General features: G+C 42.4%; 1 protein-coding gene across 1 annotated transcript in view; it reads left to right on the top strand.

The window, feature by feature from the left end:
• IL17RE (interleukin 17 receptor E) overlaps positions 1-27,315 on the top strand; it is a 37,492-nt gene extending 10,177 nt beyond the window's left edge. Inside the window, exons 4-18 of the mRNA XM_070936769.1 lie at positions 1,624-1,727; positions 4,711-4,834; positions 5,518-5,625; positions 6,601-6,734; positions 7,655-7,723; positions 8,768-8,834; positions 11,070-11,257; positions 11,873-11,926; positions 12,976-13,023; positions 14,741-14,786; positions 17,405-17,556; positions 18,555-18,623; positions 20,827-20,878; positions 23,337-23,444; positions 25,021-27,315. Coding sequence (XP_070792870.1) covers positions 1,624-1,727; positions 4,711-4,834; positions 5,518-5,625; positions 6,601-6,734; positions 7,655-7,723; positions 8,768-8,834; positions 11,070-11,257; positions 11,873-11,926; positions 12,976-13,023; positions 14,741-14,786; positions 17,405-17,556; positions 18,555-18,623; positions 20,827-20,878; positions 23,337-23,444; positions 25,021-25,715 — 2,018 coding nt within the window. The 3' untranslated portion in view covers positions 25,716-27,315. The remainder of the gene's footprint in view (positions 1-1,623; positions 1,728-4,710; positions 4,835-5,517; positions 5,626-6,600; positions 6,735-7,654; positions 7,724-8,767; positions 8,835-11,069; positions 11,258-11,872; positions 11,927-12,975; positions 13,024-14,740; positions 14,787-17,404; positions 17,557-18,554; positions 18,624-20,826; positions 20,879-23,336; positions 23,445-25,020) is intronic.
• The last annotated feature ends 298 nt before the right edge of the window (positions 27,316-27,613 follow it).

Below are 27,613 nucleotides of genomic sequence, written 5' to 3' on the forward strand. Positions count from 1 at the left end.
GGAGTGTTTATACAGTAGGTCAAGTTGGAAATGGGAATGCCTTTCTAAGGAACGGGCTCGAATACATTATTTTATGCATTTATTTATTTATTTTAATATTACAGTATTTACTTAAAACATCTGTATAGCTGCCCATCTTAAAATCAACTCTGGCACTAAAAAAAAGTGACACTTGCAACCTTCGTAGGATCCCCATTATCAAAATTCAGAGGCTTGGCAACTGGTTTGTACTTATGACCATTGCTGTGTCCCAGGGTCATGTGATCACCTTTTGTCAAGCAAAGTCAATGGGGAAGCCTGATTCACTTAACAACCGGGTTCTACTCACCTTTACTACTGGTTCGCAATGGGGCTGTGCGCGCGCTGTTCGCTCGCGCGCTCTTCGCTCACGCACGTGCTCCTCTGTGCATGCGCAGGAGCGTTCTGATGACGTCGGAGTCGGTGGGTGGAGCCTCCTGCTGGTTTTACTACCGGTTCTATAGAACTGATCTGAACCGAGGGCAACCCACCACTGTAACACACGCGCACACACACGCACACTCATCCACACTTACCCAGTGTCCCCTACTAGGCTGCCAGGCATTAGCCTGGGATCCCAAAACAACTCAAAGGCTGGGCAGATTCAGGACCTTTTTTTATCCCAGAGTTGATGGGGAGTGGCATCCCATGCAGGCCCAACTCCTTTGTTGGTGAGACTTGGGGAGAGGCTTGCCATGTGCTCAGATCCAACTTTTGTCCTTTCGTTGCCTTAATGACTTGGTTCCTTTCTCTGAGGAACTTTTCCTGGCTTTGGTCCACGCTGGTTACATGCCTGCACCACTTTTAAGTAGGGTGGCTTTGGCCTAGCCTCACGCCTCCTGCTTGAATGGAAGCTGGCCTCTACACGATGCTTAGGATGGGGCGGAGTATTTTGTTTCATGTTTTGTTTTATGATTTTATAGCTACATAATGTTATTTTATTATTGTGGGCGAGTTTTTAAAATGCTGTCATATTGTCGGCTTATCTCGGCTGTTCACCGCCCTGAGTCCTGTTGGAGAAGGGCGGTATAAAAATAAAATAAAATAAATAAATAAAATAAAATTGTCAGTTGCAGAGTGCTGGGTTTGCAGTGGGTAGTACAGGTAGTCCTTGACTTATGATGTTTTCATTTAGTGACCGTCCAAAGTTACAACAGCACTAAAAAAAAGTGACTTAGAGGATCATTTTTTCACACTTGCAACCTTCGTAGGATCCCCATGATCATGTGATCAAAATTCAGAGGCTTGGTAACTGGTTCATACTTATGACCGTTGCTGTGTCCCAGTGTCATGTGATCACCTTTTGACAAGCGAAGTCAATGGGGAAGCCCGATTCACTTAACAACCCCGGTTACTAACTTATCAACTGCAGGGTTTCACTGAACAACTGGGGCAAGAAAGGTCATAAAATGGGACAAAACTCACTTAACAAATATCCCACTTAACCACAGAAATGTTGGGCTCAATTGGGGTTGTAAGTCGAGGACTACCTGTAAATCCAATAAGTATATAAATCATGCAAAATAAATATAAAACACACGGAAGTCACCCTATTTGGGAAAGTTAAGATATAAAATCGTCCCTTCTTGTTTGTTTTGACTTTAGGTATTGAAGGCTTAGAACTGGATTTTCTCGTTCTAAATTCTAACCGTTACTGCAAGCTTCGGGTCGTGAAAACGCGAGAGCATCAGAACAATACTGGGGCTAAGGTAACCCAAGCGCACAAAAACATAAGGCTCTTCTAGATTGACCCATTTTGGGACCAGGTTATCTGAGAGACCATCTCTTGTCGGTCAGATCTACCCAACCCACTAGAGCAGGGAGGCAAGGAATGTTGCAGATCCCATCCCCTAAGGAGATATATCTGGCTGGACCCAGAAGAAGGGCCTTCTCCATGTTGGCTCCCTCTCTCTGGAACAGTATATAAGAGTTCATAAATTGGAATAGACATGTTAACAGGTCAGCCAATGGGAACTGTTTGGTGATCCAGATGGCTCAGAGCCTGGGCATGGTTTAGCTTGACTGATTTGTATGTAAGAGTTGCTTTGTCCTTGCAATATAGCCTCTGTAGTATATTGATTCTGTGAATATTGCTTCTATTGATTCTGTGCTTCTGAATTCTGAGTTCTGGTTCTGGCTTCTGCTGCATGGGTATTGTATACATGCATCATACTTTATATTACTGTATATAAAGAAGTTTCTTTTATACATGAATCCTGCTGAATTATTTACTTGTGTGCTGGTTGGATTGCTGCAAACTCTTAACAATCCTCCCAAGAGATTAGACTGGCCCCCGCTCTAACACTTTTTTGGAAGGTCCTAAAGATGTGATTCTGCCAGCGGAGCTGAGGAACCCAGTGGGATTGAGACCATTAAATGGGTGGTATGAATGTGTGTTGTTGCCAGGATGTGGGTGGAGGGGTTATTATTATAACCCAGATTTACTTAACAACTCAACTAGTCCTTAGTTGTTACTAACTCAACAACTATAGCGATTCACTTAACAACTGTCTTAATAATAACAGAATAACCGAGTTGGAAAGGGACCCTGGAGGTTTTCTAGTCCAATCTTTGCTCAAGCAGGAGACCCTATACCATTACATACAACAGAAGTTTCCGTGTGTGTGTGTGTTAATTATGGTCATAAGTTGAGGACTACCTGTATCAATACAAGTTGTATAACAGGCAGAAATTCAGTGAGTTAAGTACTTTGTTCCATCCAGGGAAAACTGTAGGTGTAGAATTTCTGCCTCTTGTAACCTCTTCTAGCCTGGATCTTTATAAACCTGTAGATCCAGTGATGAGGTGCAGTCCATGTGAAGTGATCATGTGAAGTGTTAATATCACTTTACAATGCCTTGGTAAGACCACACTTGGAATACTGCATCCAGTTTTGGTCACCACGATGTAAAAAAGATGTGGAGACTCTAGAAAGAGTGCAGAGAAGAGCAACAGAGATGATTAGGGGACTGGAGGCTAAAACATATGAAGAACGGTTGCAGGAACTGGATATGTCTAGTCTGATGAAAAGAAGGATTAGGGGAGACATGATAGTGTTCCGATATCTCAGGGGCTGCCACAAAGAAGAGGGAATCAAGCTATTCTCCAAAGCACCTGAGGGTAGGACAAGAAGCAATGGGTGGAAACTAATCAAGGAAAGATTCAACCTAGAACTAAGGAGAAATTTCCTGACAGTTAGAACAATTAATCAGTGGAACGACTTGCCTCCAGAAGTTGTAGATGCTCCAACACTGGAAGTTTTTAAGAAGATGTTGGATAACCATTTGTTTGAAGTGGTGTAGGGTTTCCTGCCTAGGCAGGGGGTTGGACTAGAAGACCTCCGAGGTCCCTTCCAACTCTGTTATTCTATTCTATTCTATGACTGAGTCTTATTATAGGAGAAGTTGTCCTTTTCTATTCAACTGAGAAGCCCCTTCCCACCAAATGGATCAGGTGCATGCCCGGTACAGCAAGAGGGCTCTCCTCTTTTGATTTAGACTCTATTCACTTCTTGGATCACCAGTGGTACCTGATTCACAAGGCTGGGGTGATAGACGGTTATCCTGACACTGGAAATAGATGCTGCAGATGATTCACAGGGCTGGTGAGAAGAAGGCTGCATCATCAGCACATTCCTTTAAAAAGCGATTCATGAGTCATCATTGAGCTGAAGTTAGGCAATTGCATGGCTGTATCGTAGGCTGTAGGAGAACTGGCTGAAGTCCATCTTCAGCCTTCAAAAGCTTATCAGATGGTTTGTCATCTCTCTCAGCCCAACTCAAAAGAGCATATGCCTCCTTCAGTTCCGGGAGAAAAAGTGGAATATAAATCTTATCAGTGTGAATCAATGAACAGATAGAGAATTAAAACGGTGGTAGTTCTTGAATTAGGCCAAGGATCTGTAATGGGCAAAAGGAAACAGGAAGAAGACAAACAACCGAGACAATGGGCAGATAAATTAAACTGAGTCTGGACAAGATCTATAACTTGCGTAAACATTTTAGACAAAACCATCGCTAGTTCTCTCAAAGATAAAGGGAGGGGGAGGGGAAAAGTACCTTCAGACTTGTCTATGGAGATTCTCAGTCATCCAGGTCATGGTTGTCCCAAAGGTGCTTTTTCAAGAGGCCACTGGACTTTCCGGTTTTTCTTTGAAGACGTTTCGCTTCTCATCCAAGAAGCTGCTTCAGCTCAAGAAGCTCAAGAAGTTTCTTGGATGTGAAGCTCAAGAAGCTTCTTGGATGTGAAGCTCAAGAAGCTTCTTGGATGTGAAGCTCAAGAAGCTTCTTGATGTGAAGCTCAAGAAGCTTCTTGGATGTGAAGCTCAAGAAGCTTCTTGGATGTGAAGCTCAAGAAGCTTCTTGATGTGAAGCTCAAGAAGCTTCTTGGATGTGAAGCTCAAGAAGCTTCTTGGATGTGAAGCTCAAGAAGCTCAAGAAGCTTCTTGGATGTGAAGCAAAACATCTTCAAAGCAAAAACAGAAAGTCCAGTTGCCTCTTGAAAAAGCACCTTTGGGACTACCTTAGGACTTGGGCAATTATGTAACTTATATGCTTGTAATACAAGTAGTATGGGTTTGCATGACTTTGGGTTTCTAATCTGCCCTACCTCGGAGGCTTGGGAAGATCCATCATGATTCACACGCTGGGAATAATGAAAGGAACATTTCTGACCCCAGCATTGTTTTTCCAGTGGCAGATGCAGTTTGGCAGCTTCCAGGTGGCCAGTCGTGATCAGATACTTGTCTCAGTGAAGACCATTCCTTCCGGGAAGCTAAAACTCAGCCAGAACTATACAGTCACTAATAACCAATCAGGTAAGACACTTTTACAGGGCACATAAACCATGCTTGCATTCACCTCACTTCAAATGTGTATTTAGAAAATCCCAAAACTGCTTCTGCTGGACACCAAGAACCTCAGCATAGAGAGTTAAGTGAAGAAGAGAAATGGTCAGGAGATCATTGGAAGGTTTTAAACTGGGATAAGAGGGAAAACACCAGTTCCAGCCATCTTTGAGCGCCCTCTAGTGTGAGCTGATAACAAAACACAGGTAGTCTCGACTTACAACCATTCATTTAGTGACTGTTCAAAGTTATAATCGCGTTGAAAAAAACTGACTTATGATTGTTTTTCACACTTATGACTGTTGCAGCTAGAGGTGGGTTTCACATAATTTAACAACCGGTTTGTCCCAGCACTGAAAATGTGAACACGCATGCGCGTGGCCTTCTGTGCATGCGGTTTGCTCGAGTGTGTACTTGCACTCATGTGCGCGGCTTAAAAAACACAGCTAAATAGGACAGCATACCGCCGGGGTGGGTGGACGGGTCCACTCACAGGTCACAACTACCGGTTCGCACGAACCAGCTGAGTCCCACCCTTGGTTGCAGCATTCCCCTGGTCACATGATCAAAATTCAGGTGCTTGGCAACTGGCATGTATTTCAAACAGTTCCTTTGTCTTGAGGTCATTTGATCACCCTTTGTAACCTTCCCAGGTGGCTTCTGGCAAGCAGAGTCGGGCGGAGAGGGGGAACCCTCTGTCAGGACGGCCTCCTTTCATTATCCAAGAAAGAAAAACCCTGACTCCATTTTCATAGAGAAAGGTAACTTTTACTGGATAAGAACTGAATGCAGTCAAAGAAAAGCAAGGTCTGAAGCAAAGGCGCGAAAATCACATATAGAAAGCATCCCACCCCAACTGTCCAGCGTAAATCATCCAATCCACAGGTTCTCCAGGGGTCATGTGGGAGCAAACGTCTGGCAGGGTCATCCTCTTGCTATGCCACGACCGTTGACCTTGAGACGCTTCAGCAAAGATTCACTTTCGTTTTCCTCCAGCTCGCTTCGCCCTCCCAAGAATCCCAAGAGCTCCCCCCCCCTTCCTCCGTTTCATGGCAGCCGAGCAAGTAAGCTATGAAAGAGCGGAGGCTGACAGATTGGCTTGATGACCGCATGATTCACTTAACAGCTGCACTGATATATTTCAGTGCAAAAAGATCGTAAAACTCACTAAACAACTTCTTTGCTTAGCATTGGAAATTTGGGGGTCAGTTGTAAATTGAGGATTAGCTGTACAGCGATTGCCATGAACTCATGTCCTGGGGAAAAAATTAGTATGCTGTGGCAAGGAGGCTTTGTGATTGTAGCCTCGTGATAACAAAAGACAATTTTGCATAGGAAACCGGAAAAACAAATAAAATATTATAATTATAATTATAATTACAGGGGAGACTGTTGCTATAAAGCAGGGGTGTCAAACTCAATTTCATTGAGGGTTGCGTCGGGGCTGTGGTTGACCTTGGGGGGATGGGCGAGTATGACCGACTGGGTGGGCGTGGCCAGCTTGATGCCACTCCCCAAACTGATGTCATGTTTCCTCTTTGCATTGGGTAGACTGGGCCGAAGCCATGCTGGCCTGATGTTTCCTCTTTGAGTTGGGTAGATGCGATGCAGGACGGCCCCAAGGGACGGATCCAACCACATTGGGGGGCGGATCCAGCCTGCGGGCCTTGAGTTTGACCCCCCCCTCCTATAAAGAAACTTGTCATATGATGAGACTTAATTTTCTTAATTTTCAGCACCTGAGTTCCAGTACAAATGGGTACCAGCTTCCCGGGCTATTGAGGTGTCTGCTCCCAAGGCCATCACTGCACGCCTGTGTCATAACCTGGGCAGGGTATGCACAGAACTGCACCAATCTTTCCATCAGGAGGTGGGTTCATAAAGGGGAAAAAAGACTAATGTGGAAAATACCCATGGATGATGGCAGTGGTGGGGGGGGGGGTGAGAAGAAAGAGAAACTGAGGCCAGGAGCGTTGCAGAAAACAAACAATGTTGGCAGAAGTAAATGTTGGAAGCCTTGTGGGGAACAAATCTTTCTGGTCTGGCATCAGGAACGCAAAAGGGCATCTTAGGATGTTCCCTTCATCCTTGCCCTCCAAGCTTTTTCCCACTGCACCATCTAAGGATGGCCAATCGATGGCTAGTTTCCTCCCTGGTTTCCCTCCCCCCCCCACAAATACATAGAAATTATTAAACTATTAAACCATTAAATTGTATTACAGGTAGTCATCGACTTACAATAGTTCATTTAATGACTTTTCACAGTTACGGTGGCACTGAAAAAAGTGATTTAGGACCATGTTTCACATGACTGTTGCAACATCCCCACAGTCAAAATTCAGGCCCTTGGCAACTGGCTCATATTCATAACAGCTGCAGTGTCCTGGGATCATGTGATCACCTTTTGCAACTTTCCAAAAGGCAAAATAAATTGGAAAGCCAGATTCACTTAGCAAATGTGCTACTAATTTAACAGCTGCAGTGATTCACTTAACAACTAGCAAGAAAGGTCGTAAAATGAGGCAAAACTCACTTAACAACTGTCTCACTTAGCAACAGAAATTTTGAGTTCAGTTATGGTTGTAAGTGAAGGACCATCTGTAATAGTTCAGATGTGATGAGTTTCAGATTCTGGAACTCTGGATTTGTTCGGAGGCACTATTTTTTTAATGCTCAATTTATTTTGCTGTTATTTGGTTGTCCCTGGTGTCTCATGTAAAACTCAAGAGTTGAATTTTGCTTATTTGTTTGTGTTTTTTTTTAATGGCTTGTTTTCTCTTTACCTGCCAGGTACTGGTTTCCAAACATCGCCCTGCAGTGCTGCCGTACGAGTTCCTTCTTCCCTGTCTGTGCATAGAGGTGGGTGCGGCACCTCAAGAGGTTCCAAGTGAGGTTTTTTTGAAGTGGGGGACAATGCAAAATTTGGAGAGAGGGATTAAAGAACCCTATGAAATTCAGTCTCCTGACAGATTTCACTAGATTTCTTTGTATATTTTAATTGATTTATTTATTCATGACATTTATATGGCCGCTCATTTCACAAAAAAAGTGATTCTGGCTGCCGTACAACTTAAAGATAGAATGGCTAAACATAATAGCAATAGCACTTAAACTTATATACCGCTTCACAGTGCTTTACAGCCCTCTCTAAGCAGTCTACAGAGTCAGCCTATTGCCCCCAACAATCTGGGTCCTCATTTTACCGACCTCGGAAGGATGGAAGGCTAAGTCAAACTTGAGCCTGGTGAGATTCGATCTGCCAAACTGCTGGCAGCCAGTGATCAGCAGTAGCCTGCAGTACTGCACTCTAACCACTGTGCCACCGCAGCTCTATAAATGCCTTTGTTTATTTATTTATTTATTTTATTAAATTTCTATACCGCCCTTCTCCCGAAGGACTCAGGGCGGTGAACAGCCACAAGATAAAACACATAAATACAAAAATTTAAACTAGATTAAAAACGAATTAAATAATTTGGCTGAATTTAAAATACCCCATAATTTAAAACAAATTAAAATTTATATTTAAAAGGGGAGAAGATTTAGGCCAGGCCAGCTTGATGAAATAAAAAAGTCTTAAGCGCGCGACGGAAGGTGCGCAGATCCGGGATCCTCCGTATCTCCCAGGGGAGCTCGTTCCAGATCGTAGGTGCCCCCACAGAGAAGGCTCTCCCCCTAGGGGCCGCCAGTCGACACTGTTTGGCCGATGGCACCCGGAGGAGTCCCTCTCTATGGGAGCGTACTGGCCGGTGGGAGGTTTGTTGATCTATTCAAAAGGTGGCAAGATATTATTTGAAGGGCTCTTGGCAATTTCCATCCTTGGCCCCACCTGAGGTTAACCACTGAGCCAAGGATGGGATGCAATCAACTAGCATCTTTCTGACTTAGCTTCTTTTTCTGCAGGCATCACATAACCACCAAGACAGCTTACGCAAGATGGTGTGTCCTTTCCAGGATCAGCCAAAAGCCTGTGAGTTCTGCTTTAGGCAAGATTGATGATAGTGGTTTTTTTTTAAAAAAATAATTGGTTGATCGGGAGCTGGGATTTCATAGGTTATGGGAAGAGTCAGTGGCTCACAAATGGCAAATATCTGATGCCCATACTGTGGAATTCTTGGTGCTCTGAGCTTGGTTGTTTGCATTTCATTACCCAACTAGGTAACATCATCAGTGCTAGGGAGTATGAGATTTGCTCCCTGGTTATATACAATAGCTTACCCTGCCATTGTTGAGGGGTGTGTGATCTTGATAGTTCCTTGATCAAGGTATTGTTTTCTGCTTGGTTGTTTGTCTGCTTGATTTTTGTCTGGTGTTAATCCCTGCTTATCTGCATGTTGGCTACTGAAGAGAATATTCTTGTTTCCTTTTTAGCTTTTTTATTGTCTCTTTTCAATGGTGGGTATATGTGGATTATCTCTAGGTGTTCCTGGTTCATGCCCATACCTCAGTGGCCTTTAGAGCCCTGCTGTTTTTTTCTTCTCTACTCAGAAAGTCTGTTAGTTAGCTTGGAGGCAAGAAACAGACTGATGTGATAGCAGGAAACTAGTAATCTGAAATGTAACCAGGAAGATAATATTAATGATCAATATGGAGAACAGGTTTTTGTTTTGTGTTTTTATTAACCTCACCTTTTTACCAGTATCTTGTTGCTCAAACATTGTTTATCTCGTTGCCATAAAATATTCATTAGCTAATTTCTACATAAAGAAATACTTTAGAATAGTAGTTTAAGGCACTAGGCTAGAAGCCGGGAGACCATAAGTTCTAGTCTTGCCTAATAAAATCTTAATGAAATCGGCCTGGTGACCTTGGGTTGGACACCTTCTCTCAACTCTAAGAAGAAGAAAAATGAAGTTCTGAAATTATTGCCAAGAAAATATCATAGACTTGTCCAGGAAGCTGCCTGGAGTCAAGAATGACGTCAAGGCACACACACTGACAAACACAATACTATGTACTATACATAACAGATAAACTTAAACTCTTCCAGATCATTGCCTGATCATTCAGTCATAATGAATCTCTGGCTTGCTTAATGAATACATATGTTGTCTGAAAATGCTCCTTTTTGTTCTGCTAAAGGGTCAGGTGCTTGTTTGATTCACCAATCAAACAAGAGAGATTGTGCTGTTCAAAACAATTATTTCCAAGTTGTGCTCAGCAAATGTTTGCAGAATTAGTTGGCTCATCAATGATTAGTTTGGCTCTCATTGGCCAGGTTTAAACATCAGCCTTAGCATGGTTTATTTGTTTAGACTTTCTGAGATTTGTGAACCCAGCCAGTTTATATTTAACAAAATTGTAGCTATTATACATGTGGGAGCTTAGCTGTTCTCTTTACATCCAACAGAATTCATGGGACTTTTATGAAGATAAAACAGGGTAACTTTGCACAATTTCAGTCTGCATTTCTTGGATGAATTACATCCTCTGTGTCAACTCACTGTTGTTTTATAGTTAAACATTAGAACTATTTCAAACATGTTGTAATATTTTAATTTTTCTGGGAAACTAGAGTATTTTATTTATTTATTTTGTGATCTGCCTTACATATAACATGTCAAAAGGATGGATGGATGGATGGATGGATGGAAGGAAGGAAGGAAGGAAGGAAGGAAGGAAGGAAGGTTTATGTTTTCTTCCATAATTATTTCTACCTGAGACAACAGAGTACCTAGTCAGCTGGGATACCTGTAGGTAGGAAATGCAATGGTAGAAACCAATATTTATTTTCAATAGGTGTTTGCAGCTTTTGTTTAACCCTACATCCATTTTTCAAATTCATATTTGCCTTTGCAGTTTAGGTTATACTTTATGACAGATCAAACTGATTACTATAGACCATGCAGACAGGATTCAGAAAAGAGTATTTCTAAACAAAAGAGAGCGGTTGTCTGGAATTCCTGGAAAAAGACTGTTTCTCCTAACAAAATAAACATTAGGAAAATACTATACAACATAATACGATATTAATGTCATAGTGTCAGAAGAAAATGGTAGGATTGAAAAACTGTGAGAAACTATTATATGTTTAGAAATGTTTCATTCATTCATTCATTCATTCATTCATTCATTCATCATATTTAGAGATCACCTATTCCCCTGAAAAAGCAGCTCTGGGCAGCATACAAATAGCATAAAAACATAGAAATTGGTTTGTTCGTTTATTCATTCATTCATTCATATTCCTTATTTATTTTGCTAGATGCTGCAGATCTCTGGTCCTCGGCACACTTTCAACACTTCAGTTCCAGTGACAAAACCGAAATGGCCATATGTTTGAGCGGCCGCTGCTCCTTTCACCCCACTGTCTCACTTTGCTGGAAGGAAAACTCCGTTCCAGAGGCAACCTGTCAAGATATCCCCAATTCCACAGTCCCTGTAGCCAATTGGGTAAAGAGACATGGAGATCATACCGAATAGAATGAGAATAACAAGGTTTTGTGGGAAGGGTGGCCAAGTAGCAAAATGGAGGCCAAGTGATTCTAGGAACCTGCTCCCTTAGTGGAGGCCTTATGCTTGCACACTCCATCTCTTGAACAGATGGAAGGAAAAAGGTGGAAGGCAGAATGGTTTTTTTTTTTTTTTAAATTTGATTTATATGCCGCCCTTCTCCGGAGACTCAGGGTGGCTTACAATGCGTTAAGCAATAGCCTTCATTCTTTTGTATATTTTATACAAAGTCAGCTTATTGCCCCCACAAACTGGGTCCTCATTTCACCTACCTTAGAAAGGATGGAAGGCTGAGTCAACCTTGAGCCTTGGAGAGATTCGAACCAGCAGAAATTGCAGGCAGCTGTGTTAATGACAGGGTGCACTAAACCACTGTACTATCAAGGCTCTTTGTTAAGGGAATGTCCTTATCAGGCAGTTTACAAGAGAGCCTATCCCAACCAGCCATGCTAGCTGAGGAAATGAGAGAGAAGCAGGTGGGGGGGAAAGATCATTCTGAGATGTTTGGACATTGTACCTCTGGAATTCATTGACTTATTTTCTTTGTTTATTCAGAATTCTATGCCATTCGAGTTTGAAGACCCTGACAAGCTTACAGTTCCTATTGCAGTAAGTAAGATTAAAGCCCCCAAAGCTAATTACAATCACATTCAGTTCATAGTGCCTGGAAATGTTGGCGCAAAATAATCTTTTTGGCCAATCTCCAATAGATAGATGGATTTTTTTAAAAAAAACCGTTCCATGGAAGCAGAAGATGAGGGAAGAGGATGAGCTTATATGTGGGGAAAGCCTGTTCCACAAGAGGGGCCCTGAGTCTTGTGCACCAGGTCCCTGATGATCACATTCCTTCAAAAGCAGGACTCTTTCCAGTCTTGCTGGATAGGTAGATTTACTCAGAGCAAGCAGTTTTGGAAATACCAGGCCTGAACATATATAGGGCTTCAAAAGTAACAATCAGCATTTTAAATTGCACCCAAGAGATAACCAGTACCAAATGCAGCTCTTGTAGTAGAGGTGTCATGTAGATCAAGGATCCCCAAACCCCTAGGCCGCCACCCACTACCAGCCCAAGGCCTGTTCGAAACTGGGCTGCGTGAGCGATGGGCATGTGACTTACCATGTTTCCCTGAAAATAAGACCTGTCTTATATTTTTTTTGAACCCTGAAATAAGCGCTTGGCCTTATTGCCATGTGCTCAAAAGCCCGATTGGGCTTAGTATCAGGGGATGTCTTATTTTGGGGGAAACAGGGTATATACCACTTCACAGTGCTTTATAGCCCTCTCTAAGCAATTTACAGAGTCAGCGTATTGCCCCCAACAATCTGGATCCTCATTTTACTGAAGGATGGAAGACTGAGTCAACCTTGAGCCTGGTGGGATTGGAACTGCCAAATTGCAGGAGCCGGCAGTCAGCAACAATAACCTGCAGTACTGCATTCTAACCACTGCGTCACCACGGCGCATAATAATATCTGGAGGCAGCATGGTCCCTATTCCTATTAGTCCTTGTAAATATAATAATAGGAAGACTTGCTGATTGTTTTTTTTATCAGGGTTATTTTGAGGCACAAAGACTATATTGGGAAAGAGACAGAGAGAGAGAGAGAGAGAGAGAGATGCTCCCTTCCATTGTCCTAACATGGAGTTCTTACTCTAGGCGTACATCGTTGAAAGCGTAGATGTGAATCCACAGCTCTGCTTCAAGGTAAGAGAAAACATCGACACACAGACACGCATCGCATCCTTACAAGGTAGTTGCCTCTTAAGAACTGGGTTACTACGATCTATTACAAGCCTAATGAAGCCTCCTGAATTTTGAAGGTAGAAGCGTGCAGTGAAAGCAATGAACTTTATTTAGTTTAGAGGTTGTTGAAGTAGATTGTATCTGTGCTCTTATGAAAGTACACAGCTAAGATGAACATAGATAGGGAGTCCTCGACTTACGACTTGTTGCTTAGTAACTGTTTGAAGTTACGGTGAACCTCCTTGTGGGGGACTTACGACCCGGTTCCAAAGTTCCAAGGTGACCATTCCCATTGTGATCATATGACCATATCTTGGGTACTTGGCAAATGGCCTGCATTTACAGCTGTTTGAAGAGTCCCACAGTCACGTGGCCGCATTTTATGAGTATTTTGTCCAAAAAATGACATTTACTTCCATTTTTCGGCAAAAACAGGCCATAATGAATCATTGGTTTATTTAATGATCACCGCAAAGAGGTCATAAAATCGGGTCAGTCATGACTTAAGTTTGTGATGGGCAGACTCCATTAGGGCTGCAAATTGAGGATCACCTCTAGAGCAAAATGTGCCATTCCAAAGGAAAATTACTCAGGCCAAACTACTTCTTTGAGATTCAGTAAACAGTCATCAAAAAGTCTTTTAAAATGTATTTTTCATACATTGACAGGATAGTAATCTGACTGTTGTAGCTACCCCGGGTTATATTGTATAAGAAGGTAGTCAGATAAGTCTTTTAAATAAACAAAAATAAAAAAGCACACAAAGTTTCTCCAAGGAAAGCATATGAGATGCATGTTTACTTAAAATTCTGTGGAATATCTCAAGTAATGTCAGAAGATGATGATGTAGTAGTTCTAGATGGGTTACTTGTAGTCTGCAGGACTACAAATGAATCAGTCCTTAGAAAGAATAATCTGGAATAATCCGGAATAGAATAGAATAGAATAGAATAGAATAGAATAGAATAGAATAGAATAGAATAGAATAGAATAGAATAACAGAATTGGAAGGGGCCTTGGAGGTCTTTTAATCCAACCCCCTGCTCAGGCAGGACCTGGCCTATACAATTTCAGACAAATGGTTGTCCAATCTCTTCTTAAAAACTTCCAGTGTTGAAGCATTCACAATTTCTGGAGGCAAGTTGTTCCACTGGTTAATTGTTCTATCTAATGTAAGGATTGCAAATATGGTATCTGCAAGGTATCTCTGCTCTGCCTGCATCCCTATGACTTCCCATATTGAATTTAAATAGAAATGATGGCAAATCACGTAGGATCTTTTTGATCTTCTACAAGACGTCACGCGAGCTTATGTTAAATACAGGAGGCCCAATGAGATTTTGGCAAAGTTTAATTTTTAAAAGAATTGTATTATTCTTGGTTGAATTACAGATTGCTCCCCACCCCATAAATTTTAGTATATCTTTATTTCTGAAAGTCCTTAAAATCAAGTGAGATAGTCAGGCTTCAGCCTTGAGGCAATAATTAAAAGATTTAATATAGCTCAGTCCTTTAATTTAGGGCAGTTCCTCATTCCAGTTTGTATGACAAATGTTTAATGAAGAAAGGTACAAGGTTAACTGGGGGACTTAAATATTCTTAAGTATTAAATCTGCAAAAGTATTAACTGCAGGGTTTTATATGATGAGTCACAACCCAACAATTTATCTTTTTTTAGTTTTCCTACATGAACACCAGCCACACGGAGTGCCCACACCAGACAGGTGAGTCTATTTAAGTCACTATGCGAACCTCCATTTTTGTTTCATGGGGAGACCAGGGGATTAATGATTAATCTCTACCTGTTGAATTGAATGGGTTTCTCAGAATACCAAGCCACTCGTTCAGGAATGTCGACCTCTTTATACTCTTCTTCTGAATAATCTCTTAATGAGCATCATATCTTCACAATTGGTACTAATGAACTTTTATGATTCCTACAGGGAAACAAACCATTGTTTTGTAAACTGCTACTCTCTGGATCCTTTTTGATTATCTCTAGTCTCTGGTCTGCCCCTTCAAGTTTCCTTTGCAAATGCCTAGAGCAACTTGAAGAGTTTATTCCTAAGTAACTTTTTGCAATAATTAATAGAGACAGTTTTTATTTAACCACAACCACAGCTTCCAAGGTGCAGCCTTAACATTAAGACGATGCTCTGGGATTTCCTTCTAATCTTGGATAAAAGGAAAAAAATAGAGTACCTCATGAATAGGGTCATGCTACAGATCTGTCAATTTTGTACATACCACAACCAGAATAGAATAGAATAGAATAGAATAGAATAGAATAGAATAGAATAGAATAGAATAGAATAGAATAGAATAGAATAGAATAGAATAGAATAGAATTCTTTATTGGCCAGGTGTGATTGGACACACAAGGAATTTGTCTTGGTGCATACACTCTCGGTATACATAAAAGATACATTCATCAAGAATCATAAGGTACAACACTTAATGATAGTCATAGGGAACAGATAACAGCTATTTGTTTTTAAAAGCAGACCTGGTTGCTCAAGTCTTAAACTTGCCTCATTCCTCTGTTGTGCAATAACACAACAGAGCAATATAATCTGGGCCAGAATGACTGAGAAGCATTGATTTGTCAATATTCAAACCTTTGGGAAACATGATCTTCTAGAAATCAAAGCAAAATGTCAGATCTGTCCTACATCTTTGGTTGTAACCATCACACTGCCTTAAAATGAGCCTGCATCTTTCATCTATCTAGCTTATTTCAACTTTCCCAACTAGTTATCCTCCAGATATATTGAATGTCCATTCTCTTAATTCCCAAGGAACAGGGTCAACCTACAGATAAGGAAAGTTAAATTCAGAGGTGGGTTTCAGCAGGTTCTGACCAGTTCTGGAGAACCAGTAGCGGAAATTTTGGGTAGTTCGGAGAACCGGTAGTAAAAATTCTGACTGGCCCTGCCCCCATCTATTCTCTGCCTCCCAAGTCCCAGCTGATCGGGAGGAAATGGGGATTTTGCAGTAACCTTCCCCTGGATTGGGGAGGGAATGGAGATTTTACAGTATCCTTCCCCTGCCACGCCCACCAAGCTACACCCACAGAACCAGTAGTAAAAAATGTTGAAACCCACCACTGAATTTCATCATATCACAGGTTTGGAAAATTGGTTACCCAAGTAGCAGCAGCAGCAGCAGCCCTCTTAAAAAATAAGCTTAATTTCTTTTCTCAGGAGATATTCAAACCTGGCGCACAACTACTCCACAACATGGGTCATGTCCTTTGTACGTCATCTCAATGTGTTTTAGGGAGTTCTTAAATATGGGAAAAAAAATTACTGGATAAATGGGATGTACAGGTAGTCCTCAATGTACAACCGCAATGCAGCCCAAAATTCCTGTTGCTAAGCGAGACAGTTGTTAAATGAGTTTTGCCTCATTTTACAACCTTTCTTGCACACCGTAGTTAAGTGAAACACAGCACTTTTAATGTTAATAACGCGGTTATTAAATGAATCTGGCTTCCCCATAGACTTTCCTTGTCAGAAGGTCGCAAAAGGTGATCACTTAAGCCTGGGACACTGCAACCGTCATAAATATGAACCAGTTGCCAAGTGTCCAAATTTTGATCACATGACCATGGAGATGGTGAGTGTGAAAATGGTAATAAGTCACCTTTTTGAGTGCCGTTGTAACTTTGAGTGATCACTAAACAAATGGTTGTATTTCAAGGACTACCTGTATTTACATTAATTCTGCGCGCATACAAAGTCTTCAGTAACAGAATTCTGCAAAGCAACAAAAGATGAAAAGAGTCAGAATCCTCAGTGTAGGTGAATTTGTGAATGATCTCAATACTTAATGTCAGTACATTTATCATATATGCGGTAACATATTTCTCCTCAAAAGTTTGGAAATAATAGAGTTGTCAGGGTTCCAAGTAACACCCCCAATGAAAGAAGACTCCGAGGCTAGAAGTTCCTCAAAGTTTTATCAACATTTTATTAGAGATGTCATATTGGCACATCTGGGAAAACCCAAATCTGAAAGCTTCCGGGTTTTCCTCACCCACAAGAAAGTTCAAGACCTTGCCCGCATCTCCCACATGTCCACACAGCTCCAATCAATGCATTGTCCCAACTGGAGATGCTTCCCAGTCACACCACTCCAGGTGCAGAGCAGAATGTCCTTGACTCTCAAAGAAAAGAATGTTATTATGGCTAGATATCTCTCCAACTCCATACAATCCCCCCTCCCAGTTTCCCACAGCACTACATGCAGCCCTGAAGATCCAAAAGAAAAGATGGCTTCCAGGATTGACAAGAGCATTGGCTGAAGAATGAACACAACTGACTTTGTTCTTTCTTTCTAGATACTACCTGGAATGTATCTCTCAGTGTGAAATTTCTGCAACTTCACTTAAACTTCCATTCTCGCACACCGGCTTCCTTTAGTTCTGCCTTATGCCAGCCAGTATCTTCAAATCAGTGCCAACCTGAACCCGCTGTCTATACCATCACCCATGTAAGTGACTCCTTGTCTCAAGAGGAGGAATTTGGGATTGTTTCCAGAAATAACTCAATTTATTTATTTATTTATTTCCAATTTATATACTGCCCTTCTCCCTGAGGACTCAGGGCGGTGTACAGCCAGAATTAAGAACATGAAATACAAATATTAAAAAACAATTAATATATATATAAATTTGGCCCAACAATTAAAAATCACAAACCAATTTAAAACTTTTAAAAATTTCTTCTTAAGCCAGCCCGGCTTGCTGGAAAAAGTGGGTTTTAAGGGCACGGCGGAAGGCACTGAGGTCTTGGATTCTCCTTATCTCTGGGGGTAACTGATTCCAGAGGGTAGGTGCCCCCACAGAGAAGGCTCTCCCCCTGGGGGTCACCAGCCTACATTGTTTGGCTGATGGCACCCTGAGGAGGCCCTCTCTATGGGAGCGCACGGGTCGATGGGAGGTCGTCGGTAGCAGCAGGCGGTCTCGAAGATAGCTAGGCCCTATGCCATGGAGCGCTTTAAAGGTGATAACCAACACCTTGAAGCGCACCCGGAAGACCACCGGGAGCCAGTGCAGCCAGTGCAATCATGACTGTTGAGTGAGGAAAGCCTAAGAAATGATGTTGTATTTGACCTGAACCAGAGGTGGTATTCAGACGGTTCGGACCGATTCAGGCAAACCGGTAGCGGAAATTTTAAGTAGTTCGGAGAACAGGCAAATACCACCTCTGGCTGGCCCCGCCCTCCTACCCCCGCCATTCCCTGTACTATCTTCCTTTGTTTTTTAGCTCAGCTGATTCGCGCAGCAGAACAAATTGCTGCGCCTCAGCTGAGCTAAACAACGGCTCAGCTCGTCAAGCGCTGACACCGAGGGTGGTCTTTAAGTGCTGGGCATGCGTGCAAAGCACTCTCTCACAGAACCGGTATAAAAAGATTTGGAATCCCACCACTGATCTGGACGGTAGCTGAAGGATGTATCCTGGATTTAATTCAAGGTTATGTTTTTGCAGACAGGGGGATCTGCCTTGGGTGAAATGAACCTCATTCTTCCTTGGACAGTCTCGAGAAGTTGTGTGCTGGTAAGGACTACCTTCCGTTCTTCGTTTTAGAATAAAATAGAATAATAGAATAGAATAACAGAATTGGAAGGGACCTTGGAGGTCTTCTAGTCCAAGCCCCTGCTGAGGAAACCCTCAGACAAATGGTTATCCAATAACTTCTTAAAAACTTCCAGTTTTGGAGCATTTACAACTTCTGGAGGCAAGTTGTTCCACTGATTAATTTTCTGAGCAATTAATTAAGGGAGGAGTAATTCCTTAGTGAAATGTGTACGGTTTTACCACAGGGGGTCAATTAAAGGTGTTATGATTTTCTTGTTTAGTGAGGAATTGGGCCTGGCAACTTGGCTGTTCAGCAAAGCAGGGGCTAAGTGAAAATCACATGTCCCGGATGTTATGATTTTTGTTATGGTTATGATTTTATGATCAGTTTTCCTTTGCTTCTGGTATGTCCTTCAGGTGAATACAGGGGTACTTCCCAGGGGTGGGATTCAGCCAGTTCGGACCGGTTTGGGCAAACCGGATGTTAATTTTAATCTGGTTTGCCGAACCGGTAGTTGCAAGGACTGGCTGACCCCGCCACCCCACCCTTCCCAGGAGTCTCAACGCAGCCCGTTTTGGATGCCAGGTAAGTGCAGGGCCCGCGTGGAGGCTCTGGGAGGGCAAAAAACAGGCCTACCGGAAGTACAGGAAGTCCAAAAATGGGCCTGTTTCTGGCCTCTGGAGGGCCTCTGGAGGGCCTCTGGAGCCCGGGGAGGGTGAAAAACAGGCCTACCGGAAGTACCAGAAGTCCAAAAAATGGGCCTGTTTCTGGCCTCTGGAGGGCCTCTGGAGCCTGGAAAGCATGAAAAACAGGCCTACCAGAAGTACCGGAAGTCCGAAAATGGGCCTGTTTCCAGCCTCCAGAGGGCCTTAGCAACATTTCTGTTGTTAAGTGAGACATTTTTTAAAGTGAGTTTTGCCCCATTTTATGACCATTCTTGCCTCAGTTGTTAGGTGAATCAGTGCAGTTGATAAGTTAGTGACCTAGTTGTTAAGTGAATCTGGCTTCCCCTTTGACTTTACTTGTCAGAAGGTTGCAAAGGGGGATCACATGACCTTGGGACACAGCAACGGTCATAAATATGAACCAGTTGCCAAGCACTTGAGTTTTGATCACATGATCATGGGGATGCTGCAAAGCTCATAACTGTGAAAAACAGTCATAAGTCTTACCAAAGAATTACAGTAAAGAAGATACATATTTGATTATTCATATAATAACAGCGGCTAGAATTGTATTTGCACAAAATTGGAAAGCAGATAAAATCCCATTGGAAGGAGAAATTATAAAGAAAATTTTAGAGTGTGCAGAAATGAATAGATTAACATTGAGAATAAAAGATAAAGAGGAGTCAATGTATTTCAAGACATGGGAAAAATTTTATGATTGGTTAGAAAGAAAATATGGATAAGGGTATAGAGATAAAATAGAGAACAGATGGGAAAAAACAATTAAAAAAATAGATACCCAGATGATGCCAAATAAAAGGAGAAAGGGGGGGGGGTAAAAGGGAAAAAAGTGAGATATTATAAAAATGTACACAAATGATGAAATAAAAATAAATATTAATTGAATAAGAAATTGAAATGAGAATAAAGATAATTAGAAAATTGCAGCTGCTCAAATACCACTTTAGATTGAACTGAAAATGGAAACAACAAGAGAGAGGGGAAGGAGTAGAGAGAGAGGAAGGGAGAGGAGAGGAGAGGAGAGGAGAGGAGAAAGAGGAAAGGGAAAAGGAGAGGAAGAAAAGGGAGGGGAAGAGGAGTAAAAGAGAAGGTTAGAAGGGGGGAAGAAGAGAGGAGTGGGGGAAGGGAAGGGGAAGTAGGGAAGAGGAGGAGAGGAAGATCGAAGGAAGTAGGAGGAGAAACAGGAAAGAAGAGAAGGGGAGGAGAAGAAGAAAGGTTGGAGTAAAGGTAAATGGTAAAAGAGCAGCCCCGAAAAAGTAAAAATTAAAAATGAAAGTTAAAAGATAAGATGAATGAAAAATGATGGATAAATGACCGTACATGTAAATGTGTTTATGAGAAATAAAAATAAAAAAAATTTTCAAAAAAAAAGTCACATTTTTTTCAGTGCCGTTGTAACTCAATGGTCACTAAATGAACTGTTGTAAGTCGAGGACTATCTATACTGAGTTCCATTGTCCTATTGCACCTCTTTTTTTTTTTCACTTGTTAGGTCTGGCGTTCTGATGTACAGTTCGCTGGGAAGCGACTCCTGTGTCCGGATGGTAAGTTACAAGATTGTTCCATCAAGAATAGAGTGAATAAAGAGGAGATTGTGCGATCCTATTGTGAAAAATGGCCATTATATTGTGTCTTCTGCGGTGCTTCTTGGAAGGTAGAGAAAGCAACCCTGGGTCTTCTCGCCAACGGTTGGAGTTATGTCTTGCTCAGATATTTGGAAAAAAAATCCAGATCTTAAAGAAACAAGCTAGAGGACGTACGGAAGGGCCGACAATGGTGATTCAAGCCAATGACTCAGAAAAGCATTAAGGCATTCCTGAGAAAGCAGATTAGTTACAGCATTCTGAGGAATTATTACTAGCACTCCTTTCCTTCTTTTGAACAAGAAGAAATAAGATGATAATTCCAATTAAAGATTAATAAGGGAAAGCACAGACAACAATGTTGCAATGTGGATAGCAGATCCATTTTCTCCATTTTCGTTTTTTTCCAACCTTACATTCAGTCCATCCTGTTTCCTTATGACTTTGTAATATTTTATTTACAAAAATTAAAAAAAATGATTAAAAATTGCCTAGCATGAAAATAATGAATCAGATATACTGTATTTTTTGGAGTATAAGACCCATCGGAGTATAAGATGCACCTTAGTTTTTGGGGAGGAAAATAGGGAAAAAAAAAATTCTGCCTACCAGGTATTCATCTGGTTAGCGTCCTTACTCTGTGCACTAATGTGCTCAGCTTCAGCATATTAATTCGCTGGTTTTGAGCAATGGTTTTTTATCCCTTGGTTGGGGATAAAAAACAGCTTCTAAAACACAGCTGATCGTCAGAGAGAGAAGCAATGAGAAAAGCAGCCAAAGTGCGGAAGATCGATTCACTCATTAGCGCCTTGTTAGGGCTGAAAAAAAGCTTCGAAAAAGCAACATTCGGAGTATAAGACGCACCCAAATTTTCAACCTCTTTTAGGGGGAAAAAAGTAGGTCTTATACTCCGAAAAATACGTAATCCCCTGACATATTGTACAGGAAAGGAAAATAATTATGTTGCAAAATTCAGAGGCGTGCTTTTCAAAACATGCCTGAGTTCTGTATGTGTTCAGCTAATCAACCATTCTTTCTTTGGTTATCACCGTGTTTTTCAAACCAGGCAACTTTAAGATGTGTGGACTCAATTGGCTGGAGAATTCTGGAAGTCGAAATCCACACATCTTAAAATCGCCAGGTTTGAAAAAAACATCAATTCCCTTTCTCGTGCTTTTTATACCCTAATTTTCCTTCCACTTCCAAAAGAATTTTAGTGCAAACTGAACATGCTCAGTCATCATTTGTAGGATTTTCCTTCCTGAGATGTTTATTTCCCTTTGGGGTTCAATTTGGGACGTGTTGCCATTTCCTTAAACTTGCTAATGGTTTCCTTGTCTATGTGGACGGTGCTGTCTTAGTTACACAAGGGTCAACTCTTTAAAAAAAAGATTCACTGTAGTATTTAAATTTTCCTCAACCTGACGTCTTCCAGAAGTTTTCGACCACACAGGACCAGGCAGATCAGAGGTGTCAAACTCAATTTCATTGGGGGCCACATCAGGGCTGTGGTTGACCTCGGGGGCTGACTGGGCGTGGCCAACTGGGTGGGTGTGGCCAGATGGGTGGGCGTGGTCATCTTGACGCCACTCCCCAAACTGCTGGCATGTTTCCTTTTTGCCTTGGTTAGACCGGGCCGAAGCCACTCTGGCCCGATGTTTCCTCTTCGCATTGGGTAGACTGGGTCAAAGCGAGGCGGTAGACTGGACCAAAGCGATGCAGACCAGCCTCTTACATTTTCCAGGATGGCCCCGCGGACCGAATCCGACCACATCACATGCCAAATCCAGCCTGCAGGCCTTGAGTTTGACACCCCTGAGATAGATGTTCCAAGGAACTGTGGTACAAGCAGTCCTTGACTTACGATCACAACTGAGAACAGAATTCCCATTGTTAAGTAAAGAGGTTGTTAGGTGAATCGTGCCTAATTTTACAACCATTTTGCCAATGTTGTTAAGCGGATCATTGCAATGGAAAAAGTTAATCCTGCGGTCTTTAAGTAAATCTGGCGTTTCCCATTGACTTTGCTTGCTACATAGAAGCTGGCTGGGAAGATAGTAAATGGCATTCACGTTACCTCAGGACACCGCAAACATTATAAATACATGCCGGATGCCGAGCAAACAAATTGTGATCACATGACCTTGGGATTGCTATGTTGGTTGTAAGTGTGAGGACGGGTTGTAAGTCACGTTTTTCAGTGCCGTTGTAACTTTGAATGGTCACTAAATGAATGGTTGTATCATGTCGAGAACTACCTGTACTGTATATACATCTGACAAGCCCAGATTGGAGAAAACTGATAAGCAGGAGATATCACATGAATACATTTCTGCAGAAATGCATAAGTAATCAAGAATTGCTGTACTTTCTATAGCGATTTTACATCACTTTCCTTCAAATTTCTTTTTTCTGCTAGTTTCTCACCGACGCTGGGGACTGCTGGCCTTTGCGGTAGGTTTGGGCCTAGGGTTGCTGGCTTTGGCAATCTACCTGATTCACTGGAATACGCACAGACTCCGTAGAGGTAAAAAAGCATCAGAAGAACTGATTTATAATGGGCGTGGGTGGATATGTCTCTATACTTTTGCCAATCTCAAGCAGCGACACAGAAAATATGATTTTGCAGCAGAGACCTGTCAGTTTCATGAGAAATTTGAGTCTCATAGTCAGCCAGAAGGATAATAACTTTTTGCAAAATGCATAGACTTGATACACATTTAATGCTAAATGTGGTTGGTTTGTTGGTTTTCCTCATAGCACAATACAAGCAGCAGTCCTTGGGTTATGACTGGTCACTTAGTGATCGTTTGAAGCTATAACAGATCCTTTTAAAAAATCTACTTACGACCTGCATTCAAAGTTCACATAGCAAACTAGGCTTAATGACCCTGGTGTTTGCGTAATGATTGCAGCAAAAAAGATTGTAAAATTGGTTGCGATCACATGACCCACTTAATCACTATGATGACTTACAACCAAAATTGCAATAATTACAATTGTAAATTGAGGATTATCTGTATGCAAATTTGATAATCAGGGCTCAATATTTCAAGATCCTGGGACACGTACACCATATTTGCTTGGTATTACATATAGAACAGCCCACACTAACTTGTTTAATAATCCATATTTTAAAACTATCACTGTTCTGGTTTAATGTTGTATCTACATGGATCTAAGTGTTAATTAAAGAAAACTCAAGCAAACTAAAATGGAACATGTACCGGGGAAGATGGCATAGAGAGAAAGGCTAAAAAGAAGTGAATTTAAGTTGATTTAGGTGCATTGAGGTGAACTTACTTTAAGGAATTATTTCTAAGGCTTCCAAATGTGGATTATTAAAAAACCCCTCTACCTTTACCATTTGTCTTGTCTTTGAGATAAATATGTCAAGTGCATGGGAAGTTTCCTACTTGCTTCTTTGAGTATTTTGATTTATATTTTCTTTTCTTCTCATACAACATGCCAAGTAGCTTAATCTTAGAAGATCCAATCAAATATCTTTATTATGGTCTCTGACTAGCCTTTACAATAAGAGTTCAGTAAAAAAAGAGAAATAGTTTAGCACAACAGTTTGTTGTTGCAGAAGGAAAAAATAATAATAGGATAATAAAACAACCTAGGGGGACGCGGTGGCTCAGCGGCTAAGACGCTGAGCTTGTCAATCGAAAGGTCGGCAGTTCAGCGGTTCGAATCCCTAGTGCCGCGTAACGGGGTGAGTTCCCGTTACTTGTCCCAGGTTCTGCCAACCTAGCAGTTCGAAAGCACATAAACAAATGCAAGTAGAAAAATAGGGACCACCTTTGGTGGGAAGGTAACAGTGTTCTGTGCACCTTTGGTGTTTATCATGCCGGCTACATAACCACGGACAGCGCTGGCTCTTCGGCCTTGTAACGGAGATGAGCACCGCCCCCTAGAGTCGGAAACGACTAGCACATATATGCGAGGGGAACCTTTACCTTTACCTAAAACAACCTAGCTAATTAAAAGTTTTGGAAGATCAGCTGTTTTCCTCGGCTGATTATTAGATTCCAACAAGCAAAGACCCAAGATCCTGTAAGAAGCATTTCTCATCCCTTTCACTTCTGTTTCTCTTCCAGACGCACCTTGCCGTCACTATTCCCGTCCCATCCTGCTCATCTATTCTCCTGATTCAGAGGAACACAAACAGTTGGTCTGCTCCTTTGCCGCATTGTTGCAGTCGGCGCTGGGCTGCCCTGTGCTATTGGACCTCTGGGAGTTGGGCCACGTGGGACGACTGGGCATCTTGCCCTGGGTGTATGCCCAACGGGAACTCGTGAGTCGCAAGCAGGGTCAGGTGCTACTGCTGTGGAGCGCGGGCAGTGCCAATGCTTATGGACTCTGGCAAGGAGAAGCAAGTAGCCCTGATAGGAAAGCTCCAGAGCCCTATGACCTCTTTGGGGCGGCCATGGCCTGTTTACAAGGTGAACTTCAGGGTACGGCTGGAATGGTCCAGCGATGTGACTGGGTAATTACTTATTTCAGTAAACTGTGTGACCGGCGGGATATTCCACGTGCTCTGCGCCTTCTTCCCCGTTACCGCCTCCCTCAGGACTTGCCGGACCTGGTTGGGCTCCTGCAGGGCAACTCCAGCTCAGGACCCAGCTGGCTCCATGCTAGTGCCAAAGCTCTTGTGTGCCATCTGTTCAAAGCTGAGAAGAAGAGGAGTTCACGGAAACAGCGGAATCAGCCATGGAACAAGAACATCAGGAGCCTGGAAGAATCCCTGTTCCCCCTTGCTCAACCCAAGGTGCAGGGGCCAAGCTGCGCTTGAGGGCTGTGGACTAAAGGTGTATTGCAAAATGGGATTGATCCCACTGGTTATCCGTAGGCAGAAGGTATTCATTGGGCCTCAGAAGAGTTGGCTTCCTTATGGTGCCTAAGAAATGGCATCTGTAATCATCTTGGCTGGTAAATCCAATGCCACAAAAAAAAAGAGGAAGGGGGCCAGCTCAGCTAAACGTAAAGCAGAGAGATTTCTCTGGGTGTGCCAGAGACCGCCCCCCCCCACATCACCTGGTGGTCATGGCATCTGTTGCCATAGAGATGACAGAGTACTGCGAAGAAGAGGTTGTGGCCTTACTGCTGAAAGCAGGATGGTGCAATATGAATGTTGTGGGCAGTCGTGTGAGTGATTCACAGGGGCTGCTTCCTAGCAAATTCCTCCTGGAGGATAATAAGTTTGTCAAAAGGCAGCCAGGTTAGGCTCAGGGAAGAGGATCTTGTTGCAAAGCTAGATGGACTAAACAAAGAGGCTGAATTCCCTGCTTTGTTCAACGTCCATCATTTCAGGACTCCTAACCCACAGAAGGTGGAGAACATCTCTGACACTTTTCAGAATGTTCGGGGTTTTTTTTTCTTTTCTTTTTGAAACATGATGGGTCCTTAACATTTCTATTTGTGGAGACACAAAGACCAGCACAAAGAAGCCGGCAGATAGTGATCTCCTAGATCAGTGATGGCTAACCTTTTCCGGACTTAATGCCCAAAGCGTGCATGAATGTGTGTGCATGCACCCCCAAAATGCAATGCGCATATGGCCTTGCATATGTGCCCTGTGCATGCACCCTCAGGCCCCGCATGTGCCCCACCCCCTGCACATGCTCACATGACCCCCCTGCATGCACCCTGCCCCCCACGCATGTGCAGCAGAGACCTGAAGACCAGCTGGATGGCGGGAGGCACGTGCACATGCATGGCAGAGCTGAGCTGGGGTGACGGCTCATGTGCCCACAGAGAGGGTGCTGCGTGCCACTTCTGGCACTCATGCCATAGTTTCGCTATCACGATCCTAGATAGTACACAAAGAGTAGAGGTTCTCTCGATCTACCTATGAGCTGGTCAAAAGCTATGCCAGCAGGGAGTCAGCTGTCCCCGTTACCTATCCGAATTCTGTCATCCGTCAATGCAGCCTCCTGACTCCCTTCAAGGAAATGGGGTGACCCAACAGATTTTATGCCCCTTAGAACTGCTCTGGAGGGGGAGTCAGAATATGTGGGAAAACACTATTTGAACACTGGTACATCTGAAGAAGAATCTTCTAGCTAGAGAAGATAAGCCTTTTTCCTCCTAAGCTGGGGACAAGATGATGGCAGCATCAAGGGGATATCACAGAACAAAAGGGTATTCTCAGAGTGTGTTGTTGCGGTGTGCAAGCAAGTGGGAACAGGACTTACAAAGTCATACAATTAGGTGAATTTAAATGTAATCCGCTACCCACTTGCCTCGCTTTTAACAACTCTGTTTCCAAACCAGCAAAACAAGCATGTTGCTTAGAGAGTTGTAAGAAATCTTTATTTTGTTTTGTGTGCTTAATCTGCAGAGGTTTGTTGTTGCTCAGGTCCTACATCTGTTCTTGGTGCTGCTATCTTGAAATACAATAATAAAGATGGTTTTTAAAGGAAATTCCAAAATCCAAAGGGCACTTTTCTGCTTTAGGTATATACAACACTGTACTGATGGTCTCTTAACAAGTAGAAACCTTGATCAACTAAAGTCACCATGCCTTATTTTAAAATATTTCTGTGGCCCTCATGGTTTTGAAAGTAAGCTTGCCAATCTTTTCGATGAATAACCCCCTGATGGAAGAGCTGTCAGTGTCATTCCATAATGCAGCTTTAGGCCAACTTGTGGCTTTTCAAATACATCGTTTTTACAGCTTCCAGACCTAAC

Source organism: Pituophis catenifer, unplaced genomic scaffold, assembly GCF_029215685.1.
Source record: "Pituophis catenifer annectens isolate HBS135680 unplaced genomic scaffold, rPitCat1.0.hap2 SCAF_2, whole genome shotgun sequence".
NCBI classification, from domain to species: domain Eukaryota; kingdom Metazoa; phylum Chordata; class Lepidosauria; order Squamata; family Colubridae; genus Pituophis; species Pituophis catenifer.